This window comes from Myodes glareolus, chromosome 11 (assembly GCF_982192425.1).
Source record: "Myodes glareolus chromosome 11, mMyoGla1.1, whole genome shotgun sequence".
Classification (NCBI taxonomy): domain Eukaryota; kingdom Metazoa; phylum Chordata; class Mammalia; order Rodentia; family Cricetidae; genus Myodes; species Myodes glareolus.
Window position 1 is genome coordinate 69,261,087 of NC_142036.1, and position 21,894 is coordinate 69,282,980.

General features: G+C 43.0%; 1 protein-coding gene across 4 annotated transcripts in view; it reads left to right on the plus strand.

Annotated features, from left to right (window-relative positions):
- Positions 1–15,140, plus strand: part of Baz1a (bromodomain adjacent to zinc finger domain 1A) — an 81,987-nt gene extending 66,847 nt beyond the window's left edge. For all 4 annotated transcript variants that reach the window (XM_085697630.2, XM_085697632.2, XM_085697631.2 and 1 more), the window contains 6 exons: positions 5,899–6,146; positions 6,226–6,440; positions 8,788–9,251; positions 11,006–11,148; positions 13,676–13,763; positions 14,173–15,140. In XM_085697630.2, coding sequence (XP_085553756.2) covers positions 5,899–6,146; positions 6,226–6,440; positions 8,788–9,251; positions 11,006–11,148; positions 13,676–13,763; positions 14,173–14,369 — 1,355 coding nt within the window. In that variant the 3' untranslated portion in view covers positions 14,370–15,140. The remainder of the gene's footprint in view (positions 1–5,898; positions 6,147–6,225; positions 6,441–8,787; positions 9,252–11,005; positions 11,149–13,675; positions 13,764–14,172) is intronic.
- The last annotated feature ends 6,754 nt before the right edge of the window (positions 15,141–21,894 follow it).

Genomic DNA, 21,894 nt, shown 5'->3' on the forward strand with positions numbered 1-21,894 from the left:
TGAGCTTGAAACTGTTTTCGCTGTTTAAAAGATGAGCTTTTCAGGTAAGATGTATTTTAAATAAACATTGCTTTCTGGCATATTCTAAATAAACATTGTCCTAGTAAATGCTTTTAAAACTATTCCTTTTTGTGTAATGTTTCAAAAAGATTACCAAAATGTATTATCCAGACTTCAAATAATGTAAATTATATAAAAACAGGATTTTCTAAGTGACTTAAATTTTTTTTGTTATTGATTTAAATCTATATCATTTGAAGATTTGGTTTAAAAATAAATATTACCCAAGAAATGTCCAATCAGAAATATAAAGTGTTAGGACTATAGATGAAGATTTGTTCTGCCATTTGTAGTGTATGTGTGTCTGTGTGTGTGTGTGTCTGTGTGTGTGTCTGTGTGTGTATGTGTTCCAGGGATTGTACAGGACCTCATGCATGCCAGAAAAACTCTCACTGAGCTGCAGTTTGTGGCTAGAATGAAAGAAATAATACTGTCTACCAGTTTTGGCTATTCATGCAATTATGCAATTTTTTGTTTATTTTTTTGTTTGTTTGTTTGATTTTTTTTGGGTTTGTTTTGTTTTGAGACAGGGTTTCTCTGTAGCTTTGGAGCTTGTCCTGGAACTAGCTCTTGTAGACCAGGCTGGTCTCGAACTCACAGAGATCCACCTGTCTCTGCCTCCCGAGTGCTGTGATTAAAGGTGTGCACCCCCACCGCCTAGTGCAATTATACAATCAATAGGCTTTTTAGGGCCAACCTAAGAACCTAATTATTATATGTCTTCAGAAAATAGGAATTTCAGATTCATCTTTATCAGACTTTAATAAATTGTCATGTTAAAAAGATATGAAAACACACGCCTTTAATCTCAGTGCTAGAGAGGCAGGCAGCTGGGTCTCTGAGTTTAAGGCCAGTCTGGTCTACACATAGTCAGTTCTAGGCCAGTCAGGGCTACATAATGAGACCTTCTCTTTAATTTTTTTTCAAGATGTTTATATTTCATTGGGATTATAGAGGAGATAAAAAAAAAACCACATTCCTTTCTAGTCTCGTTGGAAAGAGCAACCTAAATAAACTAAATTTATTAAATAATTAATATTAATGTGATAAATGTGAGAAATATTAAAAATGAAATGTCAGAGCTAGAGAGATGGCTCGTTGGTTAAGAGCACCCAGATTTGGTTCCAAGCACCAACATAGCAGCTCACAGCTGCCTGTAACTTCATATCCAGGGGATCCAGCACCCTCTGCTGGTCCCTGTGGGCACCAGGAGTACATGTGGTACACAGACAGATGGACAGATATATAAAAATAAATAAAAATGTAAGTTTCTTTAAATAAGTGATTTCTTCCTAATGCTGCAACCTTTTAATACAGTTCCTCATGTTGTGGTGACGAACCATAAAATTATTTTTGTTGCTACTTCATAACTATGATTTTGTTACTGTTATAAATCATTAATAACTGTACTTGCCAATGGTCTTAGGCAACCCCTCTGAAAAGTCATTCGATCCCAAAGAGGCTGCAACCCACAGGTTGAGAACCACTGTTACAGACAGGACCCTCCAATTTCAGAATGTGAATTTGTTCACACAGTGTCCTTAGATTGAAGAATTCATAGCTAATACCTCAGTGTTATAAAGCTATTGATAGTTGTGTTACAACTTAAGAAATCCTATCACACTGACAGTGCGGTTGTAAAACCTGTCATCTTTTAGCACTTGATGTCATGGCATGCTTGGTTTTGCTAGGGTTTGGTTTGAGGACTGAGTGTTGGGCTCCACACATGCTCCCATGAGCTATATCTTTTCCAGCCCTCTTCTTACTTTCTGTTTGACATAGGGTCTCACTAAGTTGCTCAGTATGATCCTGAACTCTTGTGTAGCCTGGGCAGGCCTTGAACTTGGTGTCCCCCCTGCCTTAATTACCCTCCTCTAAACTGTATTACAGACCTGTTATCAGACCAAAAGTTCTTCATATTCCTTTGAATTGACCGATCAAAAAAGAAAGCTCAGAGGCTGGAGAGATGGCTCAGAGGTTGACTGCCTGCTCTTCCAAAGGTCCTGAGTTCAATTCCCAGCAACCACATGGTGGCTCCCAACCATCTGTAATGGGGTATAGTGCCCTCTTCTGGCCTGCAGACATCCACACAGACAGAATATTATATACAAAATAAATAAATAAATAAATATTTTTTAAAAAAAAAAAAAAAAGAAAGAAAGCTCAGATGTTACCCCAGTGTATCCAGAACACTTGAAAGATGAGATGGACTCTCACTGCTGAGCTATATGTTAGTGATGGAGTCAGGGAGGACTAAAATAATGCCCTTCAGCTGTGTGTCCACCAGGCTCCGGTGGGTTGTTTGAACCCAGAATACAGATGTCCTGAGTTAGATTAAATGAATCACAAAGCCAAAAAGTCATGAGCCTGGGAAAGAAACTGGTTGAGGGGAGAGGTGTTAATGGGGATGGAAGGGAGTTAGGAGGGGTTTGGAGGAAGGTGGGGACACGGCTGGGTGGTAGACTTAGCCTGTATGCTCAGAGCTTACTGGCTTTTCTAGTAGGGTCTTAGAAGATAAGAATGCTGAAAGACTGGCAGACAGTGGAGCCTAGGCTGAGGTTTCAGACAGAAGAATCTCTGGACATTGGGATAGGGGTTGTTTGTGTGGCATATCGGACTATGTGTGTGCTGATCAACTGAGACTGGAAAGTCAACTGGTTAATAGGACACCAGCACCACTGAGGAGAAGATGTCTCCATGTCAGCGAGACAGCAGAATCTCAGAATCGGCACACAGAGGCTGTGTCTCATGGCACTGGTTTTGAAGGCTTAAGGGAGTCAGTGGAGAGTGGCTGAGGCCTGGCATCGTGTGTAAGGTTGGAGTCCCTGGGGAGCGGCCAGCAGAGATCAGCCTCAGTTGCAGTGGAGACCCCAGATACTGGAGATGGCAGGGCCATGGCATGTCCATCAAGAACAACAACAGGTGTGAAGTTGAACTTCTAGAGTGGGAAAGGAGGAGTTCAGGAGACTCTTCGCCAACCCGAGATCCCACCCATTGCCTCGGAAGTTGTTGAATTCCTTGTATCCCATAAAAGGTTTTGTCACTCTCTGAACTAAGATAGAGATTTAAGAGAAGCCTCTAATCTTCTTTTTTTTTTTAAGGGGCAAATCCTTTTTTAATATTTATTTATTATGTATACAATATTCTGTCTGCATGTATGCCTGCAGGCCAGAAGAGGGCACCAGACTCCATTACAGATGGTCATGAGCCACCATGTGGTTGCTGGGAATTGAACTCAGGACCTTTGGAAGAGCAGGCAATGCTCTTAACCTCTAAGCCATCTCTCCAGTCCGCCTCTAATCTTCTTGAGGCTAGCCTTGAAAACTTCCAAGAAAAAAGTTGCTTATACGTTCAGAGGGGAAAAATGAGATCTTGTCGTTTAGTTCACCTGTAGCAGTTTCTTGGGGAGTTTATCAAGACCAGCAAAGTAGAAGAGAAGACGTATTTTGCCCTTGGTAGCCATGTAGCCTAGAGAACCAGTGAGGTGTACTTGGCTTGTTAAAGCTTGTCGAAGCTGGTAAAGGAAGCAAATTTGTGTGCAGCTGTGATCCAGCGCTTAAGTGGAGGCTGCCCTAGGGTATGTGGGAGCTTGAGACTCACATGGGCCATAGGAGACCCTGTCTCAACAAAGGGCTGGGGTGGGGGCTTGGAGGAGAAAGTTTGGATTTCTGGCACTCGTTGTAAAAACAGGATAGTGGTGAGCCAGTATCTCAGTGCTGAATGGGCATAAATGATCTCAATCTTACTGTGTAGCCAAAGGTGACCCTGAGCTTCTGACCCTCCACTTTGTTCCCCTAGAACTGTGATTACACTGACAAAACCGGGGGTGGATGGCTCATGCCTCTAAATTTGAGGCCAGCCTGCGCTACCTTATCTTAAAAGTTTCACAAACCCATGAATCCTTCACACTGCTTTCCAAGACTAAAAACTTCTCATAATTGACCTTTCTTCCACTCTAACATGTTGGCCATTCTTCAGCCTTATTTCTTGCCATTACCAAATAAGGATTTGTGCCCAAATTTGTCCAGAAAGATTTCTTCATGATCTTTTAGCTAGCAGTGCTTGTGGGTCCTTCCTTGGAGCTCCTGTTCATTCGTGCCCAGAGCTTTCCATGAAGCCTTTTAACAGAGTCAAGACAAACAGTGAGCGGGCAGAGATAAAGCCAGTCTGTTAGTTAGTAAATCACACACTCCAGAGGTAGACATGAGCTGAAATGGAATTTAGAATTCAACTAGTCTATATACTGTCTACAAAGGTACCTTGGGGTATGAGCTAGTTCGGGATTGGCGTAGTTTTGTAATGTGTGTGAAATCCTTGGTCTAACCTCCAACAACACTAGACACATGGAAAGATGAAGGTGGGAATAGTGTCCGCTTACATCCTAAATATATTTGCTCTTAATGCCCTCTTCATTTTCTCCAGCTCTGAAGACTCATTTGAAGTTCTCTTTAGTTCTTGTTTCTTTGTTGTTGTTTTGGTTATGCTGGGGATCAAACCTCAGGTCTGATGCATAGTAAGCACATGCTCCGTCACTGAACCACACACTCACCAGAGCTCTGACTCGGGTAAACTGCTCATCTACTGTTTCCAAGTGAGCAGAGCAAATGTAGAAAAATAAGAAAGAACTTGAGTGTGGAGGGTTCTGAGAAAGGAATGCCCTATTTAAACTCTTACATAAAACATATTAAACATAGTTTTTCATATTTTATGAAGTTCTGATATTTGGGTTCATTATTAGTCTCATTCTTACAGTTTTCACAATATTTTATTTCCACAATAAAACCGTGCAAGTTTTTGGTTTGGTGGTGTATGGATGGATGTGTGTTGTTGGGGGTGGAAAACCAGGACTGCAGTGTAAAGCAAGCATTCTATGTTTAGTTTTGTTTGCTTTAATTGGTATTATTGTTGCGGGGTGCACTTACACCTGTGTGCGCTCCACCATAGTATGAGGTCAGAGGACACTCTCCCTTGGTTCTTCCTTCCGCTTGGGGTCCCAGGATCCAACTTAGGTCATCAGGCTTCCATGGCAGGCACATTTACCTGCTGAGCCCTCTTGCTGGCTTGGATTTTCATTTTTTGTTTTGTTTCTGTTTTGTTTTGGTTTGGTTTTGGTTTGGTTCATTTAGTTTGGGGCATTTTTGTTTTGTTTTGTTTAGTTTAGTTTTGAGATAGTACCCCAGGATGGCCTTGAACTTCAAATGTCGCCCAGGATGGCCTGTGGTTGAGCCCTTGCCTCAGTCTCGAGCAGGACTATATCAGTTAGTGTGGTGAACTCTCCACAGTCTGCACAGTGGTCTTTAGTATATCAGTTCTCGAGAACACACTGAACCAATACTCTCAGTTTCAGAGCATAGACCATCAGCTCAAAAGAAACCTCACGTGTTCATATTGAAACTAGAAAGCAGTCAATCATTCTTCTGGCAATGAGAAAGTACATACTTGATCCAAAGGAAGGGTAACTTAATCAGTTTTAAATTAGATCAAGATTCAATACAAAGACTAGATTGGGAACACATTGCCTAAATTCTTTTCTCTTTTAACTGTTAAAATCTTCAAGCCTTCGGTTTGGATTAAGTAATTCCTTGTGTCATTAAAAATGTGACTCAGCAGATGTAACATTAGGTGTGGGGAGTTTGAGGGTGAGACAGTCTTGTTCCATTGCAACCCAGACTGACCTGGAACTCATTGCATAGTCCATACTGGAATCACACAGAATTTTAGTTTTCAATATTAAGCATAATCTTTTTGACAAACTTAAGAAACATGGAATTAAAAGAGGAATTCCAGGAGACACTTACGTTTGCCCAGGAACTTGAATCACCTTTCCTCTCTCTTAAGATGGCAGTGACAGCGGACGTTCTTATAAAACTGTCCTGGACCGTTGGAGAGAGTCCCTCCTTTCCTCTGCAAGTCTATCCCAAGTCTTTCTTCATTTGTCAACCTTGGATCGCAGTGTGATGTGGTCAAAATCTATACTGAACGCACGTTGCAAGATCTGCCGGAAAAAGGGCGATGCTGAGAACATGGTCCTCTGTGATGGCTGTGACCGAGGCCATCACACCTACTGTGTCCGGCCAAAACTTAAGGTATTTATCTTCCTTTGTTGCCCACGTCGGAACTGGGGTCTGGACCAATAGATAATGGTTATTTCTGTGATTTGTTCAGGTCATTCCTGAAGGAGATTGGTTTTGTCCAGAATGTCGACCAAAGCAGCGTTCCAGGAGACTTTCCTCTAGGCAGAGACCGTCTTTGGAAAGTGATGAAGAAATGGAAGAGAGCATGGAAGGTGACGATGAAGTTGATGATGAAGGTGAGAGTGAGGAGGAAGAGTATGAGGTAGAACAAGATGAAGAGGACTCCGAAGAGGAAGAAGAACTCAGGTGAGTTCAGTTTTCCACGTGAGGGTCTTCTAGCCCGTGACTCTCAAACCCACACACATAGGTGGGGACATAACTGTTCGAAAAATAACATGTCTGAAACTGCTAGTGATTTTCATGAATTATACATAATTTGGAATATTTCCAAGGTGGGTATTTCTAATCTAAGCAGACCACATTGTATTCTTGTGCTCTTGCCCCATTATCGTTAACAACTCCTTGGAGACAGACTATCACTCGGGGCGCTGCCTGGCTTTTGCACTGGCCTTTTCCTGCTGTGGTAGCACTGGGGTGGTCTCCCTTTCTCTTTTCCCCTTCAACAGTCTCACATTGTTGCTCAGGTAGACTCGAACTTGAAGTAATCCTGCCTTGGCCTCCTGAGTGCTCAGATTACAGACATGCAAAATCATTACCTGCTGCATAGATAAATCTAGTAGGCAGATATTTAAACTAGATGTTTCTATCCACTGGTTCTCCATCAGTAGTCCCAGGTAGAGTCACAACAGGAGGAAGTCCTATTGTATTCTTTGTTCTCGTTCTTAGCTCACCCTCCATTCTAAACATCCGTACCAATCTCATGGAATCAAGAGGCTGAGTATGGTAAGGGTGCCCAAGAGCTGTTCAGTACAGAAAGGCCATTGTCAGAGGAGAGTAATTAATAGAATCCCCCCTTTTATTGTCATTAAGGTTTTTTCTTTTTCATTATTTGAGAATTTCATATATATGTGTTCATCAAATCAACTACATTTTTTTTTTTCAAGATAGGGTTTTTCTGTAGCTCTGGCTGTCCTGAAATTCGCTCTGTCGATCAGGCTGGCCTCGAATTCACAGAGATCCGCCCACCTCTGCCTCCTGAGTGCTGGGATTAAAGGTGTGTGCAACCATTGCCTCGCATGTTTTTTGGTTTTTTTAAAGAGTGTCAGCTAATAGAGACCATCTACCATATAAAGCTTTTGAAGGCAATATCATATTAAACTTAGCAATAAAGAATCTGGGGAGCCTAGAAAGGTGGTTGTTTGATTTTCTTTGACTCTAGCCCCACGTTGGAAATGTTGTTTCCAAAGTGTTGTTTGTTTTTGCTCTTAACTCTTTGCTTTTTTAGAGGCTTGCCACCCAGCTCCCAAACAAATCACACACGTGGAGACTTACTCTTTCTTATAAATTGCATGGCCTCAGCTTGACTTGTTTCTAGCTTGTTTCTAGCCAGGCTTTCTTATCTTAAATTATCCCATCTACCCTTTGCCTCTGAGCTTTTTTCTTTTCCTATAAATCTTACTTTCTCTCTTCCTCCGTGGCTGGCTGGCACCTGACATCCTCTTCGCCTTGTTCTCCTTTTTCTGTTCCCAAATTTCTCTATTCTCTGTCCGCCAGCCCCGCCTCTCCTTGCTCCTGCCTCACTATTGGCTGTTCAGCTCTTCATTAGACCATCAGGTGTTTTAGGCAGGCAAAGAATCCCAGCTTCACAGAGTTAAACAAATGCAGCGTAAACATCCTTAAACAACGTTCCACAGCATAAACAATGTAACACATCTTAAAATAACTTCCCACAACAGATGGCTTCCTAAGTAAACTAGTGACCATGCGAGCATGAGGACCCAGGTTTGGATCCCAACACAGCAGGGTGCCCTGGGATCGGAGTGTGGAGAAGGACGGTCCCAGGGGCTTGCTGGCTAGCTAGTCTAGTCTCATTAGCCAATCCCAATGAGAGACCCTGTCTCAAAACATAAGACACCCACCCAGTGTTGATCTCTGACCTCCACATGTCCATGCGGGTCTGTGCAACTGAACTGCATATACACACGTGCACTACATACACTCAGAAAACCAGCTGGTCAGTCATTTCAGAAAATTCTTACCAATGTTGCAGGTTAAACAGAAGTATGTAAAGAGACGAGTTCAATCTAGTTTTGTATTTGCAGTCATAATCTGAAAGTAATAAAGAGGTTCTTGGCTTGGTCTTCATGAACCACAGGTTTGAGGCCTACTTCAGTGTCAGCCACTGGCAGCACCGTCAGCCGCTTGGAGGAAAAACAATGCAAGTCTTCCGTGTTCAAGGTCATTGGCCCAGTCTGTTTGCCAGTATCCCAAGGATGTTATTAGTTTATCACAATTCAAGACTTGATTTTCATGATGATATCCTAGTTAGTTACCTGAAAAATAAATGTCCTCCACTGTTTCAGAGAAGTACATGAAAGTACAGTTTAGATTTCCATGAAAATTTGTCTCTAAGCAGAAGAACTGACTATAGTTATACGCCAGAGTAATTTATCTATAACCCTGAGTACAAGAAACCATATATATGTTCATCATAGTTTTGTACAATAATTGTGTTTTCCAACAATTTTTGTAGCCCACCCAAACGAGGAAGACCACAAGTCAGATTACCAATTAAAACAAGAGGGAGACTTAGCTCTTCTTTCTCAAGTCGCAGCCAGCGACAAGACCCCGGGCGGTCCTCAAGGAGTCAGCAGAGCACACCCAAAACCACTGCTTCTAAGACTGCTGGCCGGAACCTAAGGAAGATCAGATCTGCTCCTCCCACAGAAACTCGTTCGTTAAGAATTGCTAGTCGTTCAACTCGCCAAAATCCTGGTGCACTGCAGGCGGATGTGTTTGTGGAACTGCTGAGTCCTCGTGGAAAACGCAAAGTACGGAAGAGTGCCGATAATACCCCAGAACACAGTCCCAGCATCACCAACTTCCGAGTCAGCACCTCAAGAGCAAGCGGACACTTGATACCTTTAAATACTGTCGCAGGGCTTTCTCTCCAAGACAGCGACTCCAAGAGAAGAGGCAGGAAGAGACAGTCTACAGGTATGAAGTTCAGCTTAAACTCAAGACAGCTGAGTCGTGGTCAGGTTTTCAAAGCTGTTGCTGTGATATACAGCATACGCGACTGAGTGTAGAAAGCATCCTGATCTAAGGCGGATGTCATTGAAGAGGCCGCTATTGCTGAGTAAAGGCGAAGCACCCTAGTGGTCTCTGCTGGCATGGGGCATTGTATGTATGTACTCAGTTTGAAAATTGTGTGTGTGTGTGTAGATCAGAGGAGGCATAAACCACTATACCTGGCTTTTTACATGACTGCTTGGGATCAAACTGAGATCCTCATGTTTGCAAGGCAAGCACTTTACCGGAGAGCTCTCTTTAGCCTTTAGTATTTCATAAAAACAAAAATATATACAGGTGCCTGCTGAGGTCAGCAGAGAGTCTTGGATTCCTTGGAACTGAAATTGCAGGCAGTTGTGAGCCATCTGATAACGGTGTTGAGAACCAGACCCAGGTCCTCTGGAGGGGAGTTAGCGCTCTCAGTCAGCAGGCCATCTCTTTGGTCCAGGATTCCTTGGAGGGGAGTTTGTTTTGTTTTGTTTTTTCGAGACAAAGGGTTTCTTTGTGTGGCCCTGGCTGTTCTGGAGTTAGTTCCATAGACCAAGCTGGCCTTGAACTCACAGAGATCCACCTGCCTTTGCCTCCCAAGTGCTGGGTTTAAAGGCATGCACCACCACCACCCCAGCCTAGTATTCCATTTTTAATGGAGGAAATTAGGCAGTATTTGAACACACAGTGTAACAAAAACACTTCTCAGAGCTAGGGTTATACCCTAGTAGTGAGATGCTTGCCTCATGCATTTCATTTTCTTTTTCCTCCCTCAGAACACAGTCATTACCACTAAACAAGAACATTATATTATTTGATGAGATTTCCCTCTGTAGCTGGGTATTGTACCACACACCTTTAATCCCAGCACTCAGGAGGCAGAAGCAGGTGGCTCTCTGAATTTGAGGCCAGCTTGGTCTACATAGTGAGCTCCAAGGACATTCAGGGCTACCTTAGAGAGACCCTGTTTCAAAAACTAAGAAAGATTACCCTTTGAAATACTAGACTGTAATGGTGCGGTAGTATTTTCATGAACTGGTCACTTTGTTTTTAATTACAAATTTTGTTTATAGTAATCTTTATTTCATCTTTTAGCTTAGTGTTGGCTGGTTGGTACAAGCCAGATTCCATCTTCAGTCCCTGTTTGGTTCATTGACTTGTGGGTTGATTGGTTAATTGAGATAATGTTACACTGTGCAGTCCAGGCCGACTGCAAACTCAGTGATTCCTGAGCCTCCCAGAAGCTGAGAGTACAGTCAAGATAGAAGAGCCATAAGATATGATTACCAATAAAAACCTCAGACCTAGCCAGCCAGGCAGTGTTGGCTCACGCCTTTAATCCCAGCACTCCGGAGGCAGAGGCAGGTGGATCTCTGAATTCCAGGACAGCCTGGTCTACAAGAGCTAGACAGGACAGGCTCCAAAGCTACAGAGAAACCCTGCCTCGAGGAATAAAAACAAAACAAAATAAAACTCAGACCTCCAGGCAGCTAGACACATGCACATGCACTTTGTATACATACATGCAGGCATGTGTACATACATTTACAATATATGCACGTGAAAAGCAAAAATCTTAGTGTAAAGTATCTATTTTCTATTGAAATTTGACTTTTGTGTCTGTGAGCAGCTTAACTTTGAATCACTGATTTACTTTGATGCTGTCTAAATGTCGTGTCTTCCTTATCCAGAGTCATCTCCTATGCCGCTGAACCGAAGAAGCTCTGGCCGACAAGGGGGCGTCCATGAGCTGTCCGCCTTTGAGCAGCTCGTTGTGGAGCTGGTGCGGCATGACGACAGCTGGCCCTTTCTGAAACTTGTTTCTAAGATCCAGGTAACACTGCAGCTCGGCCTTATAAATATATTCATCTATTGCCTGATTTACATTTATGTCATATGTTGTAATCTTATGGAGATTTTGAAATTATCAAAACACCTGTTGTCTTCTAATCCTTTTCAAGAGCCCACAGCTGGAACGTTGCTTTCAGTGCTGAACAGAACTGAGGCTTCGCAACATTGCCTTTAGCTCTCCTGATCTTGTAACTATTTTGGGTTTTTTAGACAAGGTCTCATATGGCCAGGCTGGTCTCAGACGCTTAAGATTTATGCACTTTTAGTTTTTATGGGTGTTTGTATGCATGTGTACCATGTGTGAGCAATGCCTGAAAAGGCCAGAAGAGGGCATCAGATCCCCTGGAACTTGATTGTGAACCACCATGTGGGTGCTGAGAACTTGAACCCAGATCCTCTGCAAGAGCAGTAAATACTCTTAACCACTGAGCCGTCTCTCCAGCCCTGTAGCTCATTCTTTATAATGATGACACTGTCTTAAAAATATTTTTTTGCTTTATATTACTATTCATTGAATGAATCCAATTAAATATCATTAATAGCATTTCTCTTATATGTTAAAAATTAGCAATCAGACTACAACATGCTTCAGAATTTTTTTAGAGGGCATATTAAAGTATACCTGAGAGCCAGATGTGTGTGCCATTGATCCCAACACTGGGGAGGCAGAGGCAGGCAGATCTCTTGAGTTTGAGGCCAACTGGTCTACATAGTGAGCTCAGAAACAGCCAGAGCTAGATAGTGAAACCCTGTCTCAAAAAAAAAAAAGGAAACATTGGGGTCCCACCTCAGATATCCTTTTTTTTTTTTTTTTTTTTAAACTTAAATGGTCTGGGCTGATTCCTAGCCATTGGTTTGCATACTGACAAGTCCCCAAAGTGAAGGTGTGGCCCTGATCTGCAGATCACATCAATGTGAAAGGGGGTGGCCAGTCTAACTAGGGTGTGAATGAGATGGTCTGTGGACATACGGACAGAATGTGACAACAGGGTAATGGTACAGTACTCTAGTAGAAATCATAATAGCCAAGCCAGAAGGATGGCTCGGCAGGTGAGAGCAATTCCAGAGGACCCGGGTTTGGTTCCCAGCACCCATATAACATACACATACAGCCATCTGTAACTTCAGTTCCCAGGATCCAATTCCCTCCTCCTGGCCTCCACAGGCACCAGGAATGCACATGGTATACACGCATACACAAGGAAACACACACATATAAAAATAATATCTGGGCTTGCACATACCTTTAATCCTAGCACTGGGGAGGCAGAGGCAGAGGCAGGTGAATCTCTGAGTTCAAGGACAGCCTGGTCTATGAGCAAGGTCCAAGATAGCCAGAGCTACACAGAGAAATCCTGTCGTGCGGGGGGGGGGGGTGTCCAAATAAATAAATAAGCCTTTTTTCTAAAGTCAGAGCTAGAGAGATGGCTATGCTGCTCTTCAGAGTGAAAGAACAGCTCCCAGTACCCATGTCTAGAGGCTCACAACCGCCTTAACTCCAGCTCCAGGGAATCAGTGCCTTCTGACCTCGTGCATAAGCATACTCAGGCACACAGACAGACATAATGAAGTGAAATTCTAAAAGTTAGCATTTTAGAAGTAGGAAAAGAAGGATGTTGGTTGAGCATTTTCAGGGGCGAGAGTAGCTGGAATAAAATGTTATATGGGGCTGTTATATATTAGGACTTGCCACTGAAAATGACATGATTTCAGTGCAGAGACATGCTCAGTACAAGATTGTACACAGTGAAATTTAATAAAAAGAACCAGAGTGGCGCATGCTTGTAATGCTAAGGTGGGACAGTTGGAGTTGTAGGTCAGCCTCAGAAAGAGAAATCAGGATTGGGGGATGCTCACATTTCCGGATAAAGGGTTTGTAAATAAGGGCCGAGAGACGATGGTGTGGGGAAAGGATAGCGTCATTGAAGCAGAGGTTGGGGCACCGTCATAGTAAAGACTTCTTGTTGTGGAGCAGAGGTTTCTGAATGAAGAAATGATCAGAGGCTGGAGAGGTAGTTCAGAGGTTAAGAGCACCCGCTGTGCAAACATGAGGGCCGGAGTTCAGATCTCAGTGACAACAAGATGGGCCTTGCACCCATGCCTTTATCTCCAGCTCCAAGTAGAGCAGAGACAGAGAGAGATGAGCCAGTGGTGGTGGTGCATTAATCCCAGCAGTCACAGGCAGGCGGATCCCTTTGAGTTGGGCACTGGACCTGGACTACAGAGTTCCAGATAGCCAAGGCTGTTATATATAGAAACCCTGCCTCACAGGAGAAAAAGAAAAGAAAATATTATGGGCATCTGTTATCAGCTTATAGGGAAAACCATGAGTAAAACTTGCTTCTTTCTTTTTATAATAAAGTACATTTATGATGGTATCAAACAAGCTTCTACATTGTTATAATTACTCAAAGTATGACATATCTTTAATGGAATAATAGTATTCATAAATTGAATTGATTGCTTTTCAGTAATCTTTTTATACTGTGAAATACTGAATTGTTTTTCAGGTCCCAGACTACTATGACATCATTAAGAAGCCCATTGCCTTAAATATAATCCGAGAAAAAGTAAATAAATGTGAATACAAATTAGCATGTGAGTAGCTTATATTTTGCTTTTATTTTGTTTTTAAAAGATGATGCCATTTATTTTGTTTTCAGTGTTGTCCATTAGTATAATTGGATGGCTAGCGGCCCATCCATGCTTGTTCTTGCATACTGAAATGAGAGGTGGTTGGGCTACATAAGTAGACATTTATAGAGTCTTATCTTAATGGGAGGACTGGCGTTAGCCAAGAGCTCTGTGAATACATAATGTATATATAAGCTGGATTTCCCCCAAGACAACTTTAAAATATTTATAACTGAACAGTTTTGAGCCCAAGTTCTGCTACCTTATCTAAGGCTCTTCTCCAGCATTCGTTGTCTTACTGTTGCCTAGCATGCAAAGTTTGTTTCTGATGCGTGTGGTTTCATTCTAATCTTGTTTGTTTCTCTCTCTCCAGCTGAGTTTATTGATGATGTTGAGTTGATGTTTTCGAACTGCTTTGAGTACAACCCTCGGAACACGAGTGAAGCAAAAGCTGGGACTCGGCTGCAAGCGTTTTTTCATATTCAAGCTCAGAAGCTTGGACTCCATGTCTCACCCAGTAATGTGGACCAGGTTAGCACGCCACTGGCTGCAAAAAAGTCACGGGTCTAGTTTTGTCCTTCTAAAGGCTGTATGTGAAGAAAAACAAGAATTGTTCATAAAAATGGAACATTAAATCATGCTCTAAAGCAGATATGTGTTTAAAGCAGTTACAGCTGGTCAACCACAGCCAGGCGTGGCCTGCACTGTTTTCTCAGTTTTAATACTAAGCACTCAGGAGAATGTAGGAAAGATTTCCTTTGCTACAGTTTTTGTTCAGTATCTACTAAGTTTAATAGATGTATTGGATACAGTACTGGTTTACAGAGGTTTTGTACATTTTAAGATCATTCATGTGTTCAGGTATCTTGGAAAATATTTTTTCATCTATGATTTATTTTGTCATTGACCTTTTAGGAGTTACGATATTAAAGAGGATTTATCTGCACGGATGGGTCTTCCAAGAGCACAGTGTAGAGAAAGTGTATGTCTTAAGACTTGTTTAATGAGCACATTGTTTCAACACTACACATGAATGAATCCAGTTTTCTATCCCTGACTTGCTGTAGCCAGTGCTGACTGAATTTATTAACTAGATATTTATTTAGCATTCAAAGTCATTTGTGAATTTGTTTTGTATTTATAAAATTTATACTTGGAAAATGTTCTTTAATTTTTTAAAACATTTTACTATGTTTTTGTTTTATCTCTCAAACATTTTTAATGATTTAAAAATAAAAATGTCCCCCTCTCTCCTCCCTAGCAGCTCCCCAGTTTTACAGATGATAAGTGTCTGTGTACAACTTTTTTCAGTGTACAAATAAAATGATACATTTTTCCACATTTTCTGAATTCTGAAGTTTTTTCAAGTTGAAATCAGACTTTTATACATTAATAAATACAGATCATAGAAACCATGTGTTTTCATTGTCTGGGTGAAAGATGTCTCCAGCTGGTAGCAGTAATATTCTTGTGCATGCTCTCATTAAGAGGAAGGAAGCCTGTTGAATCCTGAGATTGCAGGCACATAGCACTGTGCCTGACTGCAACTGAATTCTTGGTTTCTGTGGTCTGGGCGGCACAGGCTGTAATCATGGTACTCGCTATGCTGAAGCAAGAGAGAAGATCATAGTTCAGGGCCAACCTGGGTCACACAGTGAGAACCTGTCTAGTTGTTTGGATGTGAATATCCCCATAGGCTCTGTGTTTCAATACTAGGTCCCCATTTGGTGGCGCTATGTGGGGAGGCTTAAGAAAGGTGGCCTTAGCCCGGTGGGTGGTGGTGGTGGATGGCTTTAATCCCAGATTTAGGAGGCAAAGGCAGGTGAATTTCTGAGGTCACATGGCTAGCCTGGTCTACAGAGTGAGTTCAGGACAGCCAGGGCTACACAGAGAAGCCCTGGCTCAAAGAAAAGAGAAGAGAAGAGAAGAAAAGAAAAGAGAAGAAAAGAAAAGAATGTGGCCTTGATGGAGGAAGTATATCACTAGGGGGTGGGCCTTTACCTTACCTCTTTTCTCTGCTTCACGCGCCTGCTGTGAGTGCTTACCTTCCAGTGCCTGCTGCCAAAATTCCCAGTCACTGTGGGTCCCGGTGGAGCCGTAAGTCTAAACAAACTCCCACATACGTTGCTTTGGCTGTGGTGTTTAATCACAGCAATAGAAAAGAATCACTAATAAACTGTCTTTTTAATTGCTTGATTGCAGTTGCAAAGAGTGCTGGATGAGAAAGAAGCCCGCACATCCCGCTGTGTGTGCCTGGCCCATTAATGTCAGAACATACAGTCTTTGCACCTAACAGCTGTGAAGTGCCTTTTGTGTTAAATAAACCAATTCTGGAAAACTTTTTTCTTTTTCAGATGAGGTTAAATTTAAAACTCAGGTCAACTTTTTTTTTTAAGTCAAGAAGATGTGACTATACAGGGTTTATTATTTTATGTGTATGGATATTATGCTTGTACACCCTGCCTGTGCATAGTGCCTGTGGAGACCAGAGAGGACATCGGATTCCTTAGAACTTGAGTTACAGACAGTGTAAGCCACTGTAGATGCTGGAGTTGAACCTGGGTCCTCTGGAAGAACAGAGAGTGATCTTAACCTCTGAGCCATCTCTTCAGCCCCGCAGTTTTGTTTTTGTGGACAGCATAAAAGGTTAAGATGTGTGTGTTTCTCTCTGTGTGTGTGTGTGTGTGTGTGTGTGTCCACTTTCATCAAATAATGAGCTACCACACTTTCTAGAAAGTTACAAAACATACAGTCATGATCTGGTTTTTCATTTTATGCCCCCCATTCTTCAAGCTCTAAAGACTAAGCTTGGGCCTTCCATATGCTAGGCACCCAGCACTGAGTTCCAGCCTAGACTGGATGCCTTGTAAACTGGCCGTTTGTAGCTGTATCCTCACCTTACTACCAAGCTGGTGTCAGAATGTGTGCTGAACATGTAGGTCTGGAAAGGTGCTGGCTTCTGTGCCGTGATTTGCTTCCTGTGTCCCCTGGGTCCTAGGATCCTCAATATATAAGCATAAGGAAAATGTGAGGACAGAGTTGGGGTGCTTGTCACCTGATTTTACTATGTGTGTGTGGGTGCAAGGGCCACAGCACAGACGGAGGTCAGAGCCCTACTCTTGGGACTGCATTCCAGAAACTGAATTCAAAATTGTGTTTGCAAGTGCTTTACCACTGAACCACTTCACAGGCCCCATGTTTGTGGTTTGTTCCTTTACTCGCCAGCCGAGGCTGCCCTGGGATGTACTGTGTGTAGCCCAAGCGGGCCTCGAATTCATGGCAATCCTCCTACCACAGCCTCCCAAGTGCCAGGATTGTAGAGTAAGTCATCAGACCTAGCAGGAAACAAATTTAATACCCAGGGAAGCTTCGAAAGGAGCAATTCTCCCAATGTAAATTTGTTGTCCCAGTCACTATCAGAAAGAAAATTCTGCCTTTCTTAGAGAAAGGAGGAGGGATATAGTCACTTGCGCACTCAGAAAAAATGGCAGAATGCTTCAGACAGTTTTAGTAACAGCATGAGGAAGGCTGCACTTGACCTTATCCTAGCCATTGTGCTTGCCATTCAAGAAAGCATGTGATGGCAAAGCACAGAGAAAACGGACATCAGTGTACGAGTCCCACACTAGTCAGTCAGACTGAGTGATTACAACATTTGTTAGCTAAGCCAAATCTGACTACAAAAACAATGTTTGAGAATATGAATGAATGAATCTTTAAATTGAAGAGTTATGAGCCAGTGAGATCCGCTGGGGAACATGCTTGCCCCGTCTGATGAGTTCAATTCTAGGAGCCATGCAAAGGTCAAAGGAGAGAACCAACTCCAAAGAATTGTCCTCTGACCTCTGACATCCACAGACGCATAGTAATAGCCAAGTGGGTCGTTTTAAAAGTCAAATTGTAAGGCGTGATTGACGCCTTTAGTCCCAGCACTCGGGAGGCAGCAGGCAGGTGGGTCTCTGAGTTCCAGGCCAGCCAGGCAGGCAGGCCTACACAGGTGAGACACTGTCTTTATGGAGCAAGAGAGCCAAAATTTGGACCTACTATGTGTAGGTCCAGCTTCAGGAGATCCAAATAAGTCTTTTTGGTTTTTTGAGACAGGGTTTCTCTGTAGCTTTGGAGCCTGTCCTAGAACTAGCTCTTGTAGATCAGGCTGGCCTCGAACTCACAAAGATCTGCCTGCCTCTGCCTCCCGAGTGCTGGTACTAAAGGCGTCAATCACGCCTTACAGTTTGGAGTTTCTCTCTACTCATGACCCCATACCATGTCTCCTCTGAGAGCTAGGCATGCTACAACACCCATCATCTAGCTAGCCCTCATCTCTGAACAGAACAGCAAGGTAGAAAACCAGCAAGAATACAGAGCTAAGTACCATCAGTAGGATCTGTAAGCTTATAGACAACCAGCAACAGAATGTACATCTGAGTACCTACGGAGCAAGCATCAGGAAAGGTGATAGCATAAGCCATATGGTGAAAGCATGGAAAATACATAGGATGTAGGACTGGGGAGGTGGCTCCGAGGGTTAGTAGAGAGCTTGCCACACAAGAGTTTAGGTCCCCAGAACCCACTGCACCTGCATTCCTAGCACTCCTACAGCAAGACAGGAAGCAGAAACGGGCAAGTCCCTGGAAGCTCCCTGCCAGCTGGTCTAAGAGACAAATATCTCAAAATAAATATTATGTGTATCATTGTATTCTATTTTCCAGCCATATGCCTCTTCCCTGCCGCTTATCCACCATTTCCACGCCTGTTTTACTGGATGGAAAACAATGCCGCTTCTTAGGATGAAAAATAAAACAGAGCTCACCAACTAGACCAATTCTTGGTGAGAAATAGACAAACCAAAAATGAAAAGATCTGCAAGTCTGTCTTGTACAGCAGAAAGGAGAGCTGCTGCTGTGGGTTCTGTGTTAATGGGCACGCTACAAACAGTGTGGCCGTGTGTGGTGAAACATCAAAAGACCCTAGCTTACTCTTTCAAATAGAGCTAAAAACATCTCCCACACCAAAAAAATTAGAAACAGCTCTCTACTCAAGTACAGATGCTACTTTGAAGGAAAAAGGTATTTTGACTTGTTTTTTAAATGCGTACATATATGCATGATGCTTTAATATTGCATGCAGTATGCATGCTAATTAACATGCACTACCTAGTTTTATAACGAGAACATTTATAAAGTTTTGGTGTTTTTTTTTTGTTTTGTTTTTTTCTGTGTTTGTTTTGTTGGGGCAGGGTCTCAATGTGTAGCCTTCCCTGGGTAGGAATTCACCAGATGGACCAGGATGGCCTCAATCTCACAGAAATCCTCCTGCCTCCACCTCTCTAGAGCCAGGATTTAGGTGTAAGTCACCAAGGCCAGCTATTGGTAATTTTTGAGATTATATCAACAGTATGTTGTATGATAGCTGAAATGGTGCATCCTTCAATGAAAATCTCCCCCAAAACTTCTACATGCTTGATCCCCAAAATGCGAACAAATTGTCCTTCTGCTTCTCTGTAGATCACTTTCTTTACATTCTACGTATAAATGAGATCAAACGGGTATCTCCCGTCTTCTGTGCCTCACCTGTCTTACCAGCAACGCATTCCATGCTCATCATTTATTGCAAATGACAGAATTTTCTTTGTCTTTAAGAAATATTTTTATGAGATGTATTGATGGGGGGGGGCGTTGTGTGGCGGTCAGAACACACCTTTCAGGAGTCTGACTCTGTTCTACCCTACAGGTGTCAAGCTCAGATCGCCAGGCTCAGAGGAAGGTGCCTTTACACACTGGGCCATTTTGCTGGCCCTTCTTTTTCTGTAAGACTGAATAGTATCCGTGTGTGTGTGTGTGTGTGTGTGCACGACCTTAGGCATGTGGAGGCCAGAGGTTGACATCGGGCTTCTTCATCCTTCACCTTATTTTCCTTTGGGTAAGTCCTCGCCCTGAACCTGAAGAGCACCCATGTGGCTAGCCTGAGCGGCCAGTGAGCTCCAGGAATCTGCCGGCCCTGCTTCCCTACACTGAGATTACAGGTAAACATGGGAATCCAAACCCAGGTCCAGGTCTTCATGCAAGCACAGCAAGCGTTTGACCAGCTGAGCCATCTCTCCAGCCCTAGGAATCTTTTAATAAACCCCAAATACTTCCTTTAATATTTCATAAAAAAGAATGGACTCCGTCGTTCGATTTGGGTGAGAAAGAACAATTCCTTGGGGTTAGAGAGATAGCTCAGTGCTTAAGAGCACTTGCTAGAAAAACACTTAATATACATTCAGTTAAAAAAAAGAAAGTCTCATGGTGTAGGCCTGACTGGCCTGGAACTCAAAAGAAGCAACTGAGCTGGGCGGTGGTGGTGCACGCCTTTAATCCCAACACTCAGGAGGCAGAGGCAAGTGGATCTCTGAGTTCAAAGCCAGCCTGGTCTACAGAGTAACTTCCAGGACAGCCAGAGCTACAACACAGAAACTGCCTGGGGAAAGAGAGACAGAGACAGACAGACAGAGAGAGAGACCTGCCTCTGCCTCCCGAATGCTGAGAGTAAGGGCATGTACCACCACACCTGCCTTTAAAAATAAATCTCATGCCTCTAACTCCACGACTCAGGAGGCTGCGGCAGGAAGACTGCTGAGAGTTTGAGGCAACCTGGGCCACTTGCTGAGTCACAGGCTGACCTGGGCTACACTGTGAGGTCCTTTCTTTAACTTAATTAATTAAATTTAATGGGTGTTTGTTGTCTTAAGAACCTACTGAGTGCTGGGCACTTCATGACTTCTCAAACCCTAGAAGTAGACTGGACAGAGCCATCCTCTCTCTATGTTGGTTTCCCCAAGTGACTTACTTGCCTTTCCTCTCAAACAATAGAAAATCATGTGATTGCAAGTGTAAAACGGATCAAATTCCTGTGATGACCAACAGATGTCGCTGTGTGTGCCTCCCTTAAAATTTAAAACCAGGGCTCGAGAGCCGGCTCAGGGTTAAAAGCAAGTAAAGCCTTCTGGAGGACCAGGGCTCAGTTTTCACCACCTGCCTACAACAGCTCACAACCACACAGTCATTTCAGTTCCGCAGAATCCAACACCCTCTCCTGACCTTTGTGGCTCCCCATGTAAATATAAAATACATCTTTATAAAAGATTTAAACACTCAAGGCACAGGAAACAGCTTAATAAGAGGCCCAAAGCAGCTTGACATTGCTGTACATAGCCCAGGCTGCCTGGACCAGGGGATCCTCCTGCCTCGGCCTGCACGTTGCTGGGATCACAGGCGTGCACCATCACACCTGGGATTCAGCACACTTTTTTTTAATTTGCATTAAAAAGAAGTTAACCTTCAATCCTCTAATCCCAGCACTCAGGAGGCAGGGGCAGGAGGATCACCATAAGCATGAGGCCAGTCTGGTCTACAAAGTGAGTTCTGGGCCAGTGCAAGCCTGGGAGGCAGAGACAGGATCATAAAGCCAGCCTAGGCTATGCGGTGATACTCTTCCAGAAAAAAATAGTCGGTGCTGATAGGGCAGGCCTTTAATCTCAGCACTCAGCACTCAGGAAGCAAGCAGGCAGAGCTCTGTGAGTCTGAGGCCAGCCTGGTCCACAGAGTGAGTGTTAGGACAGTCAGGACTACCAAAGAAGACACTATATTTAAAAAAATAATAAAATAAAATAAAGAGCAAAAGCTAAAATCTTTGTGTTGCAAAGAATACTAAATAGAAAACTAAAAGCTCACAGAACGAAGGTATGTGTTTTCAAACTATGTATCTGGCACATATCCATAATATATAAACAAATCGTATAAATCAATGAAAAGACAACCCAGGGAGCTGGAGAAGCAACTCAACAGTTTGGAGCTCTGGCTTCCTGGAGGCCACAGTTCTGCTCCCAGCACCCACGTCAGGTGGCTCCCGATGGTAAGCAACTCCAGTTCCGTGGACCCAATGTCCACATCTAAACTTCACAGGTACCACACACATTTGTGTGCATACATACGTGTGCCTACTCATGGACACATACACATACATAAAAACCTTTAAAATGTACTTAATTTTTAAAAAAGATAACCCATTTCTAAGACTTTGGATATTTCTCCAAAGAAAATGCAAAAGGCTGAGT